Source organism: Lathyrus oleraceus, chromosome 4, assembly GCF_024323335.1.
Source record: "Lathyrus oleraceus cultivar Zhongwan6 chromosome 4, CAAS_Psat_ZW6_1.0, whole genome shotgun sequence".
NCBI classification, from domain to species: domain Eukaryota; kingdom Viridiplantae; phylum Streptophyta; class Magnoliopsida; order Fabales; family Fabaceae; genus Lathyrus; species Lathyrus oleraceus.
Window position 1 is genome coordinate 36,440,161 of NC_066582.1, and position 20,479 is coordinate 36,460,639.

The following is a 20,479-nucleotide window of genomic DNA, read 5'->3' on the forward strand; positions in this document are numbered from 1 at the left end:
TTTCTATTTTGCAGGTACATGAAGATAGAAACATTCATCCAAGCAAGAGCATTCAAAACGGTTCCCGTGGAGTACCATGGATGTGATGGGTGCTAATACCTTCCCCTTGTATAACCAACTTCCTTACTTGTTTCTCTTTTTCCTTTTGAGTTTTATCGATATTTTCCCTTCCCTCTTTTGGGATAAATAAAGTCTGGTGGCGACTCTATTATATCTTCGAGCGTGCGATGCGTTCAGAAATATTTCGTGTAGCTTCAGCTGAAGACTCTACTGAGGATCTCTAATTTTCTAACTAGAGAGAGTCGAGCTAGTTTTGTTTGCTTTCTTGTTTGCTTGGGTGTTTACTTTTGTGTTTGCCTGCTTTTAGCTTTTATGTTGTTTATTGCATACTTTATTTCTTTTAGATTTTCATTTTTTGCTAACCATGTTCTGGATATTATTGTGGGACTCTATGTGGGTTGGGGCTGATGTTCCATGAGAGAATCTTCATACCCGAGCTCGAGCATAAACACAAGATAGAATCATGAATATAGTCATGGAAACCTACTTGGAGTTAGTCCTTGTTTATCGTTAACATGAGATGTCACACCTAGAGTTGATCGTTTTGAGGGCATCATTGTCTGACGGGTCATTTGTTTCAGATAATGGTTTCTCAATAGGGATCCATGACTCTAGGGACCTTTTTATGGTTGCCTTTGAATATTAGTTCACACATGTGAGTGGGATATTTGGGTTCTTTTCTAGGAAACCAAGACCCATCATACCTTTGTTCTCGTGTAATGTCAGACTTTTGAACCTGTACAGAGTAGTATTTATCGTTTATCCAAAACATGTGGCACTTGTGAATCCATGATGCTTGCATTATCATTACATCATATTTAAATTAATTTTTAGCATGTGTATTTTCAGGAGACCATGAATTTGTCACTTGAGGTAGTTCATTTAATTATGGAGAAATTTGACCAAAGGAATACATATCAGTACAAACTCAGAAAGTCCAAGTTTGATGAGCTTAAGAAGCTTGGTTCTCTGTTGGTGTGTGAGAAGAAATATGTCTTCAAGAGGGACTATGGTAATATGTTGGGTGTCCTGATGACCAAGGTAGATCCCAAGTTGATCCTTACCTTTGCCCAGTTCTATGACCCCACGCTGCATTATTTCATATTCCAGTATTGTCTTCTAGCTCCTACTCTAGAAGAGTTTTCTCATATTGTCCATATTCCAGTTAGAGATCAAGCTCCTTACATGGGTTATGTGGGGTTTCCAAAGGTTGATTTGATGGCTCAAGCTCTTCATCTCGAGAAGAATCTGGTTAAATCTAATCTTCGTACAAAGGGAAACATCAGAGGTTTTACTTTGAAATTTCTTTTTGAGAAGGCCACTTTATTTGCTAGGAGTGAAAGTTGGGATGCCTTATATGCTATGTTCGCTATCCTTATTTATGGGTTGGTACTCTTTCCAAACATTAAGGGGTTCTTAGATAAAACATCCGTTACTATTTTCATCTCCATAAATCTGGTGCCTAGTCTCTTAGTTGATGTGTTATTTTCTTTCCAGAAAAGAGGTGGGATGGGCAATTGTTGCATTCCTCTACTTTACAATTGGATTTTGACTCACTTGCCGAGAAGAGGACCTTTTGTAGACAATGTTGGAGCTTTGAAGTGGTCTCAAAGGTTGATGTCTTTGGATGTTGAGGATGTTGTTTGGTATTGTCGTGACTATGATGTAGTGGAGCTTATTTACAGATGTGGAGATTTCCAGAATGTTCCTCTTGTTAATGCTAGAGGTGGAATCGTTAATTATCACCATATTCTTTTACTTCATCAGTTGGGTTATCAGTTGAAGGAAAAGTTCAAGGATAAGTTGTTAGAGGAGTTTCTTTTAGCCGAAGGGGTTGAGGATGCATATATGATGAAGAGGATACGTCGAGCTTGGGGAAAAGTTCATTGTATAGGGAATTGCATCTTAGTAGAGTCACATACATAATGGGTAAGATCTAGAGCTAAGAGTATCAAGCTCTTGTATCCATGGGGACCTTCCATGGGTTTTAAGGCACCCAAGCCTTTTGTTGTTGTTGTTGTTGTTCATAGGGAAGATGTTCTTAAAGATACTATCAAGATCTTAGAGAAAGAGAACGATGATCTCCGATCTAATCTTGGTAGGCTTACGAGAGAGAGGAATATATTTTGGATATTCTAGAAACATTTATTTTTGTTTTATAATGCATGAAAATGATTAATAAATTCAAATGGATATTTTGATGATAAGTCAAATGATCATGAATTTATTTTTCAAAGTTCATAATGAAAAAAAATGAAATTTTAGTCAATTTCTTCGACATGTAAAATGTTGACTTTATGTTGCCTTTTTTTACTATAATGCATATATGCATGATTATGGTGACTTTTTTATGATAAAAATGTATATGGCTGAAAACGCAAAACTTGACAAAAGGACATGTATCAGATGAACTTAAAATACCCGAACAAATTTGGTGTATGACAACTGCCCCTATTTAAATATCTTCAACTAGAGAATATGAAGAATGTCATTCTTCATGTGATCGTGGTGGGAGATAGTTAAATACTAAAAGACCCTAATTTTATCCCCGAATGCAGATGACATGATATGATATGGTATGCATGAATGACTCTTTTTTGTTTTTGATTTGCTAGGGATATGATGTGATACGAGATGAACCCTAACATGATATTTTATGATGGATGATAAGCAGAATGGACAATGTACCTGTGGGGAATGATGGAGACATATGGTAACAGTGACCTATAGGAAATGAAAAGGACAAAGAGGTGGGTGAAGACTCATTGGGGATAATAATCTTCTAGAAAAAAGATACTGGAGAATATTCAAAGTGAGTTTTATCATTAGGTTCAAACATGACCCGACGACACCTTAGAATACATCTGACAGTTTTGGAGATTTATCATAAGACATTCATCCAATCAAAGATTTTGGAGATTCCTAACTGGGAATTTAAACAAGACAAAAATAATCGGGAGTATTCTTACGAGAAGATTATCCATGCAAAGCTTTGAAGATTCTTTTAAATGAAACTATCAAAACAAACAAGATCGAGAGTCTTCATATGAGAAGATCATCCATACAAAAACCCATAATGAAAAAAATTGTAATTTTAGTCAATTTCTTCAACATGTAAAATGTTGACTTTATGTTGACTTTTTTACTATAATGCATATATGCATGATTATGGTGACTTTTTTATGATAAAAATGCATATGGCTAAAAATGAAAAACTTAACAAATGGACATGTATTAGATGAATTTAAAATATCAGGATAAAATTGGGGTATGACACCTGGGTTGAATACCGACATCGTTGTGCACAAGCTGCCAATTAAGGAAGAATGTCTTGCCTTCAAACAAAAGCTAAGAAGAACTCGCCCAGATATGGCCCTAAAGATAAGAGAGGAAGTACGAAGGTAGTTCGGTGTTGGTTCTTATGTGTAGACAAATACCCACAATGGGTTGCCAATATTGTGCTGGTACCAAAGAAGGACAAAAAAGTCAGAATGTGTGATGATTATCAAGACTTGAATAGAGAGAGTCCAAAAGGTGATTTCTCATTACCTCACATTGATGTATTGGTCAATAACACAACTCAGTTCTCGGTATTTTCCTTCATGGATGGTTTCTCCAGGTATAACCAGATTAAAATGGTCCCGGAAGACATGGAGAAAACCACATTTTTACCCCTTAGGGAACCTTCTACTATAAAGTGATGCCTTTCAAATTGAAAAATGTTGGGGCAACATATCAGCGTGCAATGGTAACTCTGTTTCATAATATGATTCATAAAGAGATCAAAGTATACATTAATGATATGATTGTGAAATCCCAAACCGAAGAGGATCACATTACTAGTCTGCAAAAGTTGTTTGCTCGATTGAGGAAATTTAGGCTAAGGCTTAACCCTAACAAATTCATATTTAGGGCACGATCCAGAAAACTATTGGGTTTCATTGTGAGCCAAGGAGGGATCGAGGTGGATTCTGACAAAGTCAGAGCCATTTAGAACATGTCTGCACCAAGAACAGAGAAAGGGGTTCATGGTTTCTTGGGGAGATTGAATTACATCGCCAAATCCATTTCACATCTCACTACCACATGTAAACCAATATTAAAACTCTTGAGCAAAGATCAAGTGATCGAGTGGGACGATAACTACTAAGCAACCTTCAAAAAAGTCAAAGAATACTTGCAAGAACCATCGATTCTAATACCCCTTGTTTAGGGAAGATCTCTTATCATGTACTTAATAGTACTTGACGAATCTATGGGTTGTGTGCTAGGGAAGAAAGATGAAACTGGTAAGAAAGAGCATGCCATATATTACTTAAGAAAGAGGTTTAATGACTGTGAGACTAAATACTCATTGCTCGAAAAAACTTGTTGTGCAATCGCATGGGCTTCTCGATGCCTCAAACAATATATATTGACCCACACGATGTGGTTAATCTCCAAGATTGATCTAATTAAATACATATTTGAGAAACCAACTCTCACATGTAGAATGGTTCGATGGCAAATTCTATTATTAGAATATGACATCCAATATGTCACTCAAAAATCCATCAAGGGTAGTGTGTTGGCAGATCATCTTGTTCACCAAATGATGGACGATTACCAGCCCTTGAAGTTTGATTTCTCGAACAAGGATATTATGCTCATAAAACACTATGAAATCCCCAGTCCCGATAAAGGACTTGAACCAGGGGAGTGATGAACTCTTATGTTCTAAGGTGCTTCAAATGATGTAGGCCATGGAATTGGGGTAGTGTTGATGCCTCCCAATAACTTTAATTTGTCATTCACACAAAGCTTTGCTTTGATTGCACAAATAATATGGTTGAATATGAAACGTGCATATTGGGGCTAGAGGAGGCTATTGACTTGAGTACCAAAGTCCTTGAAGTGTATGGAGACTCCTCTCTAGTAATGCATAAGATCATATGTGATTGGGAAACGAGACATGCCAACCTAATTCCATATCGGGATTATGTACTGAAGTTACTCTGAAAATTTGAAAATATCACCTTCTCCTATATTCCTCGAGAAGAAAATTAGATGGCAGATGCTCTGGCAACCCTAGCATCCATGTATAAATTGATATGGCCCAACCATCGGCCTTATTTTTAAATTAGGCATTTTGATGAACCTACTCATTGTTGGAAACAGCAGAAGAATCATATGATAAACCCTAACTTTATGATAGTAAACACTATCTTGAGAAATAGGAATATCCAGGAGATGCTTCCAGCCTCGACAAAATAACTCTAATAAGGTTAGCATTGAATTTATTCCTAAATGGGGACGTGTTTTACAAGAGAAATTATGACATGGTCTTGCTCAGATGCGTGGATAGTAACGAAGCAGACCAACTCATAAAGGAGATACATGAAGGACCCTTTGGAACCCATGCAAATGGATGTGCGATGGCAAAGAAAATCCTAAGGGTATGCTACTACTGGCTAACAATGGAAATTGACTATCATCATTACGCCAGGACGTACCACTAGTGCCAAATATATGCGGACAAGGTTCATGTGCCAGCTACTTTGAATGTTCTAGCATTACCATGGCCTTTCTCTATATGGGGAATCGACATGATTGGAATGATTGAACCAAAATCTTAAAATGGACATCGATTTATATCGGTTGCCATAAACTACTTCACCAAATGGGTCGAAGCTACATCTTACACCAATATCACTAAGCAAGTGATTATCCGCTTCTTGAAAAATAACATTATATGTCGATATGGGGTTCCCAACAAAATCATCACTTATAATGGGTACAACCTTAACAATAAAACAATGAAAGATTTGTGCTCAAACTTCAAAATTGAACACCACAACTCGTCACACTACCGGCCCAAGATGAACGCCGTCGTCGAAGCAGCAAACAAAAATATAAAGAAAATCAACCAGAAAATGGTGATCACATACAAGGATTGGCATAAAATGCTACCTTTTGTGTTGAACGAATATCATTCGTTAGTACGCACTTCAACAGGGGCACCCTCATATTCCTTAGTCTATGGCATGGAAGTGGTCCTTCTAGTAGAAGTTGAAATCCCCTCACTATGAGTCTTGATGGAGGCTAAGTTAGATGAGGCATAATGGGTTCAAACGAGGTTTGATCAGCTTAACCTTATAGAGGAGAAACTCCTAGTAGCTTTATGTCATGGCCAACTCTATCAGATGCGTCTTAAGAAAGCATCTGACAAAAATGTGTGTCCTCGAGCATTCCAAGAAGGAGACCTCGTACTAAAGAAGATCCTGCCGATTCACAAAGATATTAGGGGAAAGTGGACACCAAATTTTGAAGGTCCATTCATTATGGTAAAATCCTTTTCTGGAGGTGCTCTGATCCTTGCAACTATGGATGGCGACGAATTTCCACTCCCTAAAAATATTGGCACAGTCAAGAGATACTTTGCCTAAAAAAGTGGAATACAAAAAGCCACTAAGTCGAAAAACCTGAAAGGGCGGCTTAGGAAAAAATGGCTATCCCGGTGGATAAAAAAAATGTCTAGAAAAAATTAGGGATAAGGTCAAAAAACATATCACCCGCTACGTTGAAAACCTGAAAGGGCGATCCAAAAAAAAAGTTAGGGATAATTCCAAGGCAAAGACGGTAGTTTGTGAATCCATTTTATCCATGAAAAGCTCTAGAAGAATCAATCCAGTCGCTTTCCTCAGAAGAAATATGTTGACATCTTCAGAGACATAATGACTATACCAATATTGAAACTTAATGGAAATCCAACAGTTCCCATTGCCATTGTACTTCTCTTGCACAATAGTTATCTCTGTAAGGAATTGCATCTTTATTTACAATTTCCCCTTTACGGTTCAAATCATTGAAAAGAGAAATTTCTCATCAAATTGGGCTCAATTGTTTTTACTTTATCTGCTTGATTGAAAAATGTCTTTATTTTTTATAAACATTGCATTAAAACTTTACTCAATAACAAAAACATTTGAAAAGAACAGTAAATTTGCTTTTGATTTTAAAAATGTTTGAAGGGAGATCGGTAGTCCCCAATAATTTCATTGTCGCATAAAGACATCAAAACATTTTGCAGGTCATCATGTCCCTCTCAGCATAAAAACGACTTAGTTCCCTCAGGAATTTACTCTTACATAACTTAAACAACAGTGGATCCCTTGTAAAGTCATCATGGGAATTCACGTCTTCTTACCGTTCCCAACATCACTAAGTTTCGGGTGTCGAGAAGTCAAACTCACTCAACTCACCAATTACTATTGGTAACCCAAAGCAAAATTCCACCCTCTAGCATCATCATAAAACCCAAATCCAATCAACATTGGTACCCAAAAAAGATCTCACTTTAAAAAAAGAGAGACCAATCCAAAAATCAATCACCTGTTTGCCTTCAAACTTTCATTTCACATAACATTCATCCATAAATTTCTTACCGAAACAGGAAGTTTCATATCAAAAGAACTCTCTTGCTGAAACAAGAAGTTCTCATCCAAACATGCATCATTGCATACATAGATTTTCTTCCGAAATAGAAAATTGCATCCATAACTTTCATGCCGAAACATGAAGTTTCATAAGAAATTCTCTCTCCAAAACGGGAAGTCTTTTCATCATCAAAAAACATGCATCACTACATGCATAGATTTTCTGCCAAAACAGAAAATCTCATCCACAATTTTCCTGGAAAAACAAGAAATTTCATTAAATAAATCCATGCATAACATGCATGCATAGCTTCCCTGCCGAAACATGAAACCTCCCAAAAGACTTTCCCGCCGAAACATGAAGTTTTCAGAAAAATCCAATTATCCATTTACACTCCCATAACTTTCCTGCCGAAGTAGGAATGTCATCAAACATAATCATAGCATTCATAAGCATACATATCATAACATTCTCGTTGAAATGGGGAGCTTCATAAAAAATGAACAAATTTATTTGCATTCCTACATGTACCTAAAAAAATCCCCAACAATACCATCCCTGCATGCATATCCATGGATCATTTCATGCATGGTATTTCCACCCAAATTGGAACCTTATACACAAAAAACCAAACATAACACATGATTCAGGATACATGATCAATCATAAGTATCCAAGTCAGTCCTTATTTAAGTCGACGATACTTCTCTAGTTGAGTTATTGCCCCGCATGTGTTGTTTCGTCAATAATCTCTAGCCTTCCTATAAGAGGGTTACTTGAAGGACCGACTACAAAGTCCTGGACTTAGTGTTTGAGCGTATGGCTTTTGGTAAAAAATGTTTTTTGAAAGGTTTAAACGGTGTAAACGTAACTCTTGATGAGTTAGGAACGTGATAAACGTAAGGCGAAAAGGGAACGTATAAACGATAAATCAATAAAGACAAAAGGTAAATTTGTTAAGATTAAATGACTTGTAAATATAAGATGGAGGCAAAGTACATTTTTTTGAGGAGATTGACTCTTTTCTCGTAAACTCTTTGATAGTTCAAGCTTTACCCCTACTGCAAATGTTCAAAATGCCACCCCTAGAATCTCACCTAACATTGGCTTAAATACTAGTTGAAAATAACCGTCTGGAGGTTACAAAACCATCTCATGATTCCATGCATCGGTCCACTTCCCCCATTTTGACGAATAACTACCCGCGATTTCTTTGAGTGCCCACGATTTCCTTCACCGCTCAAACCCTTCTACTTCGACTGAGGCTTGCAGCTGTCAACCTACGGATGCGTCCACCATCCTGTCAAGTATGCTCCGACAAGTCCCCTAGTTGAATTTGGATTTCTCATCAAAAAACATGCATCACTACATGCATAGATTTTCTGCCAAAACAGAAAATCTCATCCACAATTTTCCTGGAAAAACAAGAAATTTCATTAAATAAATCCATGCATAACATGCATGCATAGCTTCCCTGCCGAAACATGAAACCTCCCAAAAGACTTTCCCGCCGAAACATGAAGTTTTCAGAAAAATCCAATTATCCATTTACACTCCCATAACTTTCCTGCCGAAGTAGGAATGTCATCAAACATAATCATAGCATTCATAAGCATACATATCATAACATTCTCGTTGAAACGAGGAGCTTCATAAAAAATGAACAAATTTATTTGCATTCCTACATGTACCTAAAAAAATCCCCAACAATACCATCCCTGCATGCATATCCATGGATCATTTCATGCATGGTATTTCCACCCAAATTGGAACCTTATACACAAAAAACCAAACATAACACATGATTCAGGATACATGATCAATCATAAGTATCCAAGTCAGTCCTTATTTAAGTCGATGATACTTCTCTAGTTGAGTTATTGCCCCGCATGTGTTGTTTCGTCAATAATCTCTAGCCTTCCTATAAGAGGGTTACTTGAAGGACCGGCTACAAAGTCCTGGACTTAGTGTTTGAGCGTATGGCTTTTGGTAAACAATGTTTTTTGAAAGGTTTAAACGGTGTAAACGTAACTCTTGATGAGTTAGGAACGTGATAAACGTAAGGCGAAAAGGGAACGTATAAACGATAAATCAATAAAGACAAAAGGTAAATTTGTTAAGATTAAATGACTTGTAAATATAAGATGGAGGCAAAGTACATTTTTTTGAGGAGATTGACTCTTTTCTCGTAAACTCTTTGATAGTTCAAGCTTTACCCCTACTGCAAATGTTCAAAATGCCACCCCTAGAATCTCACCTAACATTGGCTTAAATACTAGTTGAAAATAACCGTCTGGAGGTTACAAAACCATCTCATGATTCCATGTATCGGTCCACTTCCCCCATTTTGACGAATAACTACCCGCGATTTCTTTGAGTGCCCACGATTTCCTTCACCGCTCAAACCCTTCTACTTCGACTGAGGCTTGCAGCTGTCAACCTACGGATGCGTCCACCATCCTGTCAAGTATGCTCCGACAAGTCCCCTAGTTGAATTTGGATTTCTCCCCTAGCCAAAATTGGTCAGCTAACAAATTTCCCCCCTGAAAAGGCTGACTTCGACATGAGCATGTCGATCGAGGAGCTGGCCTTTTGACGTTCCATATTTCGGCTAGTTGTCTTATCATTACTCATGACTTCATATGTGATAATGACTTTTTTCGGCCGTGCGATTTCCAAGACACTATCATCATTAGCAGCAATCCCTAGGTCGTGGATCTTAACCGAAACCCACTGACTCTTCTTATTACTTCCTAGCCAGCCACTTGTCAATCACCTAGTGCTTGACTGTTCCCCTCACTGGCCTATAAATAGTCTCTTCTCCTTCTTCGCACACTCTTCTGCTTCCATACTCACGTATTTTCTTGCTCAAAACTTCAGACACATTTCTGCTTCCATTTTGCATCCAGCATCTCAACAACTCCAAACCTTTGCTTCATCTCACAATGGCTTCCTATTCTCATGCTAAAGAACCATTTCCTATGGTACTAGCCACAATCCCATCGCCTTTAAACTTACTGCTAAAGAGGGTATGAATCGCATTCCTCGACCCACATCATCTGATGAAGTTGTTATCAAGAACTAGCAACGCCAGATGGTGATACCTTTCGTGGTTGACAAAAAGTTGTTGGCGTTCCATGGACCTCTTGCTGACTAAAAGTCTTATCCAAAGACTGTTGCACCTTTTTTTCCTGGGTACAAACCTGCTACTCCTCCTTCTTTCGACAGATCTGTCGTACTCGACGTCAGATTCATGGAGGCAAAAGCCATGGTTTATCGATCCATGCCCACTCCTGGAAACAAGGAATACCTAGTGGGGCTTAACAAAGTCCAACAAAAGCGTCAAGACCAATGGCGGAGTGCAGGGATCTTCGACCTTATTCAAGTATCATGGTACGCCCACCGTGTCAATCCTTGCATGTTGTTGGCGTCCCTATACTTCTGGGAAGGCTCAACTGTAAGTTAGGAATGAGCCTAAGAGGGGGAGGGGGGTGAATTAGGACTTTTAGAAATTTATTCGGATTTAGTGGATAAGGTTCTTTTCTTTTCTGGATTGGTATGATGTTGAAAGCGATAAAGAGCAAAAAGTAAAGAACACCAGGAGTTATACTGGTTCCCCTCACAACTTGAGAGTAATCTAGTCCCCTTACAATGTGTAAGAGATTTTATTAATGTTAGATCTCCTAAAGCAAGCCTCTAACTAAGTAATCAAGAACAATCCTCTTGAAAACTTAACTCACAAGAAAAGAAAACAATCCTTCCTTTTCTTGACACTTATATCCAACAATCCTGGATTATAAGCAATACACCTAAAACCAAACAATCCTTGGTACTTAGGATTTTATAAAGTAATTGAATGAATATATGAATAATTGTATTAGATAAGACTTTAATCAAATGATTAGAATCTTCTTCTCTTTAAATATGAAATTTCAAAACAAAATAATCTCTAAGTGCTTAAGAGTACTTTTGAAGAAAATGATATGAAAATTATTTTTCAAAAGTATCTTTATATGAGGAATAGATGAAAATGAGTGTATTAGAGATTTTGCAAAGTGATTTGAAAGAAGTGAAAAAATGTAATGAAAATATAAGGATTATTTATAGTATGAATGCATCCCTTCAATCATAACATGGTAATGTTTCGTAAGGAAATCAGATGATTGATCATGAAAAGATGCAAGCTTTTACCATGAAAAGTTATGAAGAAATGGTGCAAAGAATGGTGAAATAATGTTTCAGATTTTTCAAAATATTTCCAGCATCAATCGATTGACACACATAACCAATCGATTGACACAACTTAAATTTTGAAAAAATATACTAAGATCAATCGATTGACATGCAACATCAATCGATTGGTTCAACTTAAAAAACAAAAAATTCTAAAATAGAAAGTTTGATCAATCGATTGTATCAAGGCATCAATCGATTGACATGTCCAAAATATTGAAAAAAATTCTAAGTTAAAAAAATTTTGAACATGCAATTTTTAAATAATATTTTAAAATAAATAATCATGATAGAAAATATTTAGAATGGTCATTTTAATGTATGAAAAAACTTTTGAGCACTAGGAGTATATTGTCAAGAGTTTCATATACCTTTATTAGATCCATGAAAAACTTAAGCAATGTTGAAGTGATCTTCTTTTTCCATTCTTTTGTTATGGAGAGCTTGATATGTTGTCTTCATCAAAAATTTGTAGGAAGCTTGTCTTAAAATTCTCCCCCTTTTTGATGATGACAACCAATTTGAAGTTTGAACTCATACTCCCCCTATCTTCTTAGAAATGATCACATACAAAACCCCCTGTGTAACACCCCGATAATAATAAAATAATTATTTAAATTGAGTTAATGATTTATTTATTAATTTAATTAAATAATTGGAAATTTTATTATTATTATTTTTTTTTTGGATTATTATTATTATTCGGAAAATATATATATGTTGGAAATAAGAGAAAGAATCCCATTTGGTAAAAAGAAAGTTTCACGTGAAAACAGAGAAACGATCGTGAAAGAGGAAAGGGCAAAGAGACAGAGCAAGGGCTGAAGGTTGAAGAGAGAAAAGCTTGGAGCTCAAAGATTTGCCGGATTAATCAGGTAAGGGGGGTTTATCGTCGATTAATGGGTATTATGGGATAATATGTGATGGGTAGTGATAAGCCGTTAATTTGACCCTAATTGGGATTATTGATGCTGAAGAATTATGTTGGATAAATTGTATTTAGACTGTAATTGAATCTGTGTTTGGGTTAGTTGTGAAATTCCGAACGTATAGCTTTTTACGGAATCGGAATCGGAGGTCCGGAAGTCCTCCAACGGCGGAAAATGCGGAGAATTCTGCATTCTGCCTTATGTTAGCGCAGGAACTGATGTTTTGTCTGCGTTAACCGGTTAACCCAGGGTGTTAACCGGTTAACACTGTTATAATTTGTGAAAATGTGTTGTTTTGCCTGCGTTAACCGGTTAACCCAGGGCGTTAACCGGTTAACACTGTTGCGTTTTGCCAGAAAATGTGTTTTTGCCTGCGTTAACCGGTTAACCCAGGGCGTTAACCGGTTAACACTGTTGCAGAGTGGAAAAATTGGCTTTTTAATGTTGTGTACATAATTGAGAGTTGGCCTATGTTGGCGTATGATGTGATAGGGATTATTTCCCGCTGTTTTGAGCAGTATAGGTATTAGTAGAGTGTGCTAATACTGTGTTTAATTGATTTACATGATAATGATGTGTTGATACATGTGTTGATGATGTATGATGGTATGCATAATGACGTGAATGTATATATTATGCATGTATGTGTGAATGGACTGTGGTATGGCTTAGAGTGTGAGCATATGTCTATTCTTGAATTGTTGTTGATGCTGCATTGCTAGATGATTAGCGTGCATAGCATAGCCTTTGGGGCTGTAGCTAATTCCCATGGTGAGGAATTAGTGAGTGAATCATTGTGGATTTGTTGTTGATGTTTGCATGCTAGATGATTAGTGTGCATAGTCTAGCCTTCGGGGCTGTAGCTAATTCCCATGGTGAGGAATTAGTGAGTGAGTCACTAGGTCTCAAATGAGTGGGACTAGTGAGCTTAGTAGCCGTATCTGGAGGGATCGGTGAGCTTGAACTATATGTTCAAGAATAGTCGGTACCGCATGTGTGGAGTCTCATTGCATAATGTATGTATGGCGTATAATATGAATGGATGTATTCCAATATTATACGTGTGTTTGTGTTGTTATGGAGTATGATTTGAGATTATACTTGTGTTTTATGTTGGTGTTGAGTATGAGGTTGAGCTGATGTGCTGTTACTGATTGTATGTTGCAATTAGGGTGATTAATGTGTTAAATTGCTTAACATGACATTATATTCTATAATGCTTATTATATTGATTGAGGAACTCACCCTTACAACTATTTTTCAGGTAACGAGAAATGAGTTGAGTAGAAGCGAATGCTTGGAGTCTAGTGTAGTCTCCTTAGTGGGTCGTGCTCTGATAGATGTAACATCGGGATGGGATGTTTTATGTTGTTGAATAATTTATATGTGAATGTTACATGTTTTACATGATTGAGGAGATCTCTATCCGCTGCGTTTTATGCAAATGTTCATGTTTTGAATTAATAAAAGAGCATGACCGTTATATTGTTGAATGGTGTGAATAATTGTGTGACACCCTTGAATGGCATAATTACTCTGAATTGTTATATGTTTATTATTTTTAATTAAATATTTGGGGTATTTTAGAAGGGTGTTACATTAGTGGTATCAGAGCATAGTCGGTCGAGTCGAGTCGTAATTATTCTGTTTCCCCTGTACGGGATAGGTGTTGTGTAACCCTATCAGTACTTATTGTTTTAGCTTGTTTGGGTTTTCAGAATAGAGATGGCTGGAAGAGGTAGAGATGATGCTGCGATTGCTGAGGCTCTGGGTATGCTAGCTGGAGTACTTGGAGGGAATCCGAATGTTGTGGGAATGGGAGCTGCTCGTCAACTGAGTGAGTTCCAGAAGAACAATCCTCCAATGTTCAAGGGAGCATACGATCCAGATGGTGCTCAGAAGTGGTTGAAGGAGATAGAGAGAATCTTCCGAGTGACTGAGTGTGCCGATAACCAGAAGGTCAGGTTCGGTACGCATATGCTGTCAGAAGAAGCTGATGATTGGTGGGTTGCTACCCGCACTGAGTTGGAATCTGCTGGGAATACTGAGATCACTTGGGCTGTGTTCAGAGAGAGATTTCTGAGGAAGTACTTTCCAGAGGATGTCAGAGGAAAGAAAGAGATAGAGTTTTTGGAATTGAAGCAGGGTAACAGGTCTGTTACTGAGTATGCTGCTAAGTTCACAGAGCTGTCTAAGTATTACACTCCCTATAATGAGGCTGCTGGAGAATTTTCGAAATGTGTGAAGTTTGAGAACGGGTTGCGTCCCGAGATCAAACAGGCTATTGGATATCAGCGGATCAGAGTGTTTTCTGACTTGGTTGACTGTTGCAGGATTTTTGAACAGGATTCCAAGGCCAGAGCAGAGAGCTATCAGCAGAGGGTTGATAGGAAAGGCAAGAATCAGAATGATCGTGGAAAACCGTATGCAGTTGGCAAAGGTTTTCAGAAACAGGGTGTGATGAAGAGGCCTAGTGGGGGAGACTCTAGTGCTCCTGTTAAGTGTTATAGATGTGGTCGGGCTGGACATCGTGTCCATGAGTGTACCAGTGCTGAGATGAAGTGTTTCAAGTGTGGCAAAGGTGGTCATTTGGCTGCAGAGTGCCGGTTGAAGACTGTAACTTGTTTCAACTGTGGAGAGTTGGGTCATATCAGTCCACAGTGTCCTAAGCCGAAGAAAGAGAATCAGTCAGGAGGCAAGGTCTTTGCTTTATCGGGTTCTGAGACTTCTGCAGATGATCGTTTGATCCGAGGTACGTGTTATATTAATGGCTTTCCTCTTGTAGCTATTATTGACACCGGTGCTACACATTCCTTTATATCTTTGGATTGTGCTGTGAAACTTAAGTTAGAGATATCTGAGATGTATGGTAGTATGGTGATTGATACTCCTGCGAAGGGTTCAGTGACTACTACTTCAGTTTGTTTGAATTGTCCTTTGAGTATTTTTGGTAGAGACTTTGGGATAGACCTTGTGTGTCTTCCACTAGTGCAGATTGATGTTATCTTGGGAATGAACTGGTTGGTGTTTAACCGAGTTTCTATCAATTGTTTTGATAAGACTGTGATATTTCCTGAGAGTGAGGAAGGAAAGAGTTTGTTTCTATCAGCAAGGCAGGTGAATGAGGAAGTAGCAGATCGGGCAGAGTTGTTTATGCTGTTAGCGACTTTAGAGGCTAAAGATAAACTGGTGATTGGCGATCTAGCCGTGGTGTGTGATTTTCCTGATGTGTTTCCCGAAGAAGTGAATGAATTACCTCCAGAGCGTGAAGTTGAGTTCTCGATTGATTTGGTACCTGGTACTAGACCGATATCGATGGCTCCGTATCGTATGTCTGCTGTTGAGTTAGCTGAATTGAAGAGTCAGCTGGAAGATCTGTTGGATAAGAAATTTATTCGTCCGAGTGTGTCACCATGGGGTGCACCAGTGTTGTTGGTTAAGAAGAAAGAAGGTACCATGAGGTTGTGTGTGGACTACAGGCAATTGAATAAAGTGACGATCAAGAATCGGTATCCTTTGCCGAGGATTGATGATTTGATGGATCAGTTGGTTGGTGCAAGTGTGTTCAGCAAGATAGATTTGAGATCTGGGTATCATCAGATACGTGTAAAAACTGAGGATATTCAGAAGACTGCTTTCAGAACAAGGTATGGACATTATGAGTATTCTGTGATGCCTTTTGGGGTGACTAATGCGCCTGGAGTATTTATGGAGTATATGAATAGGATTTTCCATCCGTACCTAGACCAATTTGTTGTGGTGTTTATTGATGACATTTTGGTGTATTCGAAATCTGAAGAAGAGCATGTTGAGCATTTGAGAGTGGTTTTAGAAGTTCTACGAGAAAAGAAGTTATTTGCTAAACTCTCTAAATGTGAATTTTGGTTAGAAGAGGTTAGTTTTCTTGGTCATGTGATTTCAAGAGGTGGTGTTGCTGTTGATCCTTCTAAGATAGAAGCGGTATCTAAGTGGGAAGCTCCGAAGTCAGTTTCTGAGATAAGGAGTTTTCTTGGACTTGCAGGGTATTATAGAAAATTCATTGAGGGATTTTCTAAGTTGGCGTTACCATTGACGATGTTGACTAGAAAGGGGCGAGCGTTTGTGTGGGACTCGAAATGTGAAGAAGGTTTCCAAGAGTTAAAGAGAAGGTTGACTACTGCTCCTATTCTGATATTACCGAGTCCGTCGGAACCATTTGAGGTTTACTGTGATGCTTCATTGTTGGGTTTGGGTGGTGTGTTGATGCAGAATAAGCAGGTTATAGCTTATGCTTCGAGACAGCTGAGGGTTCATGAGAGGAACTATCCGACACACGATTTAGAGTTGGCAGCTGTAGTGTTTGTTCTGAAGTTATGGAGGCATTACTTGTATGGATCAAGATTTGAGGTTTTTAGTGACCATAAAAGTTTAAAGTATTTGTTTGATCAGAAAGAGCTGAATATGAGACAGAGGAGATGGTTAGAATTTCTGAAGGATTATGACTTTGGTTTGAATTACCATCCGGGTAAAGCAAATGTAGTGGCTGATGCATTGAGTCGGAAATCATTACATATGTCTATGTTAATGGTTAAGGAATTGGATTTGATTGAGCAGTTTAGAGACTTGAGTTTGGTGTGTGAGAGTACTCACAATAGTGTTAAATTGGGAATGTTGAAATTAACAAGTGGTATTCTGGATGAGATCAAAGAGGGTCAGAAATCCGATGTGTTTTTGGTTGATAAGTTGACTTTAGTGAATCAAGGCCAAGGTGGTGAATTCAGAGTTGATGAGAATGGTGTTTTGAAATTTGGTAATCGGGTGTGTATTCCGGATGTTACCGAACTTAAGAAGAGTATTCTTGAAGAAGGACATCGTAGTGGCCTGAGTATTCATCCTGGAGCTACGAAGATGTATCATGATTTGAAGAGGTTATTTTGGTGGCCGGGAATGAAAAGAGAAATTGCGAGTTTTGTTTATTCCTGTTTGACTTGTCAGAAGTCAAAGATTGAGCATCAGAAGCCGTCTGGGCTAATGCAACCGTTGGCTATTCCAGAGTGGAAGTGGGATAGTATCAGTATGGATTTTGTTTCTGGGTTGCCGAGGACAAATAAGAATTTTGAAGCCATTTGGGTGATTGTTGACAGGTTGACAAAATCGGCTCATTTCATTCCGATCAGAATGGATTATCCGTTAGAGAGATTAGCTGAGTTGTATATTGAGAAGGTTGTAAGTTTGCATGGTATTCCGTCGAGTATTGTTTCGGACAGAGATCCTAGATTTACATCGAAGTTCTAGGAAGGTTTGCAGAGGGCTTTGGGAACTAAGTTGAGATTGAGTTCTGGATATCATCCGCAGACTGATGGTCAGACTGAGAGGACGATTCAGTCATTAGAGGATCTTTTGAGAGCTTGTGTTTTGGAAAAAGGAGGTGCTTGGGATTGTTATTTGCCTTTGATTGAGTTTACCTACAACAATAGTTTTCATTCGAGCATTGGTATGGCACCGTTTGAAGCTTTGTATGGTAGGAGATGTCGGACACCTTTGTGTTGGTATGAGTCCGGTGAGAGTGTTGTGGTTGGACCGGAGATTGTTCAACAGACTACGGAAAAGATTAAGATGATTCAGGAGAAGATGAGGATTGCTCAGAGTCGTCAGAAGAGTTATCATGATAAGAGGAGGAAGTCACTCGAGTTCCAAGAGGGAGATCATGTGTTTCTTCGTGTTACTCCGATAACTGGTGTTGGTCGAGCTTTGAAGTCGAAGAAGTTGACACCTCGATTTATTGGTCCTTATCAGATTTTGGAGAGGATAGGGGAGGTAGCCTATCGTGTCGCTTTACCGCCGTCGCTTGCGAATTTGCATGAGGTTTTTCATGTGTCTCAGTTGAGGAGGTACATCCATGATCCGTCGCATGTAGTCCAAGTAGATGATGTACAGGTGAGAGATAACCTGACTGTTGAGACATCACCTATGAGGATCGAGGATCGAGAGTTGAAGCAGTTGCGGGGTAAAGAGATTGCCTTGGTGAAGGTAGCTTGGGGAGGACCAGCAGGTGGCAATGTGACTTGGGAACTGGAGAGTAAGATGAAGGAGTCTTACCCAGAGTTGTTCGCTTGAGGTATGTTTTCGAGGACGAAAACTCTTTTAGTGGGGGAGAGTTGTAACACCCCGATAATAATAAAATAATTATTTAAATTGAGTTAATGATTTATTTATTAATTTAATTAAATAATTGGAAATTTTATTATTATTATTTTTTTTTGGATTATTATTATTATTCGGAAAATATATATATGTTGGAAATAAGAGAAAGAATCCCATTTGGTAAAAAGAAAGTTTCACGTGAAAACAGAGAAATGATCGTGAAAGAGGAAAGGGCAAAGAGACAGAGCAAGGGCTGAAGGTTGAAGAGAGAAAAGCTTGGAGCTCAAAGATTTGCCGGATTAATCAGGTAAGGGGGGTTTATCGTCGATTAATGGGTATTATGGGATAATATGTGATGGATAGTGATAAGCCGTTAATTTGACCCTAATTGGGATTATTGATGCTGAAGAATTATGTTGGATAAATTGTATTTAGACTGTAATTGAATCTGTGTTTGGGTTAGTTGTGAAATTCCGAACGTATAGCTTTTTACGGAATCGGAATCGGAGGTCCGGAAGTCCTCCAACGGCGGAAAATGCGGAGAATTCTGCATTCTGCCTTGTGTTAGCGCAGGAACTGCTGTTTTGTCTGCGTTAACCGGTTAACCCAGGGTGTTAACCGGTTAACACTGTTATAATTTGTGAAAATGTGTTGTTTTGCCTGCGTTAACCGGTTAACCCAGGGCGTTAACCGGTTAACACTGTTGCGTTTTGCCAGAAAATGTGTTTTTGCCTGCGTTAACCGGTTAACCCAGGGCGTTAACCGGTTAACACTGTTGCAGAGTGGAAAAATTGGCTTTTTAATGTTGTGTACATAATTGAGAGTTGGCCTATGTTGGCGTATGATGTGATAGGGATTATTTCCCGCTGTTTTGAGCAGTATAGGTATTAGTAGAGTGTGCTAATACTGTGTTTAATTGATTTACATGATAATGATGTGTTGATACATGTGTTGATGATGTATGATGGTATGCATAATGACGTGAATGTATATATTATGCATGTATGTGTGAATGGACTGTTGTATGGCTTAGAGTGTGAGCATATGTCTATTCTTGAATTGTTGTTGATGCTGCATTGCTAGATGATTAGCGTGCATAGCATAGCCTTTGGGGCTGTAGCTAATTCCCATGGTGAGGAATTAGTGAGTGAATCATTGTGGATTTGTTGTTGATGTTTGCATGCTAGATGATTAGTGTGCATAGTCTAGCCTTCGGGGCTGTAGCTAATTCCCATGGTGAGGAATTAGTGAGTGAGTCACTAGGTCTCAAATGAGTGGGACTAGTGAGCTTAGTAGCCGTATCTGGAGGGATCGGTGAGCTTGAACTATATGTTCAAGAATAGTCGGTACCGCATGTGTGGAGTCTCATTGCATAATGTATGTATGGCGTATAATATGAATGGATGTATTCCAATATTATACGTGTGTTTGTGTTGTTATGGAGTATGATTTGAGATTATACTTGTGTTTTATGTTGGTGTTGAGTATGAGGTTGAGCTGATGTGCTGTTACTGATTGTATGTTGCAATTAGGGTGATTAATGTGTTAAATTGCTTAACATGACATTATATTCTATAATGCTTATTATATTGATTGAGGAACTCACCCTTACAACTATTTTTCAGGTAACGAGAAATGAGTTGAGTAGAAGCGAATGCTTGGAGTCTAGTGTAGTCTCCTTAGTGGGTCGTGCTCTGATAGATGTAACATCGGGATGG

At 38.3% G+C, this 20,479-nt stretch overlaps 1 protein-coding gene across 1 annotated transcript; it reads left to right on the top strand.

The window, feature by feature from the left end:
* Positions 1-948: 948 nt before the first annotated feature.
* Positions 949-1,986, top strand: LOC127135871 (uncharacterized). Its single transcript, XM_051062500.1, has one exon. It carries the CDS (start codon positions 949-951, stop codon positions 1,984-1,986), a length of 1,038 nt encoding a protein of 345 aa, XP_050918457.1.
* Positions 1,987-20,479: the final 18,493 nt, after the last annotated feature.

What these genes read in the sequence shown, in the direction of transcription:
- LOC127135871 (XM_051062500.1), top strand. Translation starts at nt 949, where the DNA reads ATGGAGAAATTTGACCAAAGGAATACATATCAGTACAAACTCAGAAAG.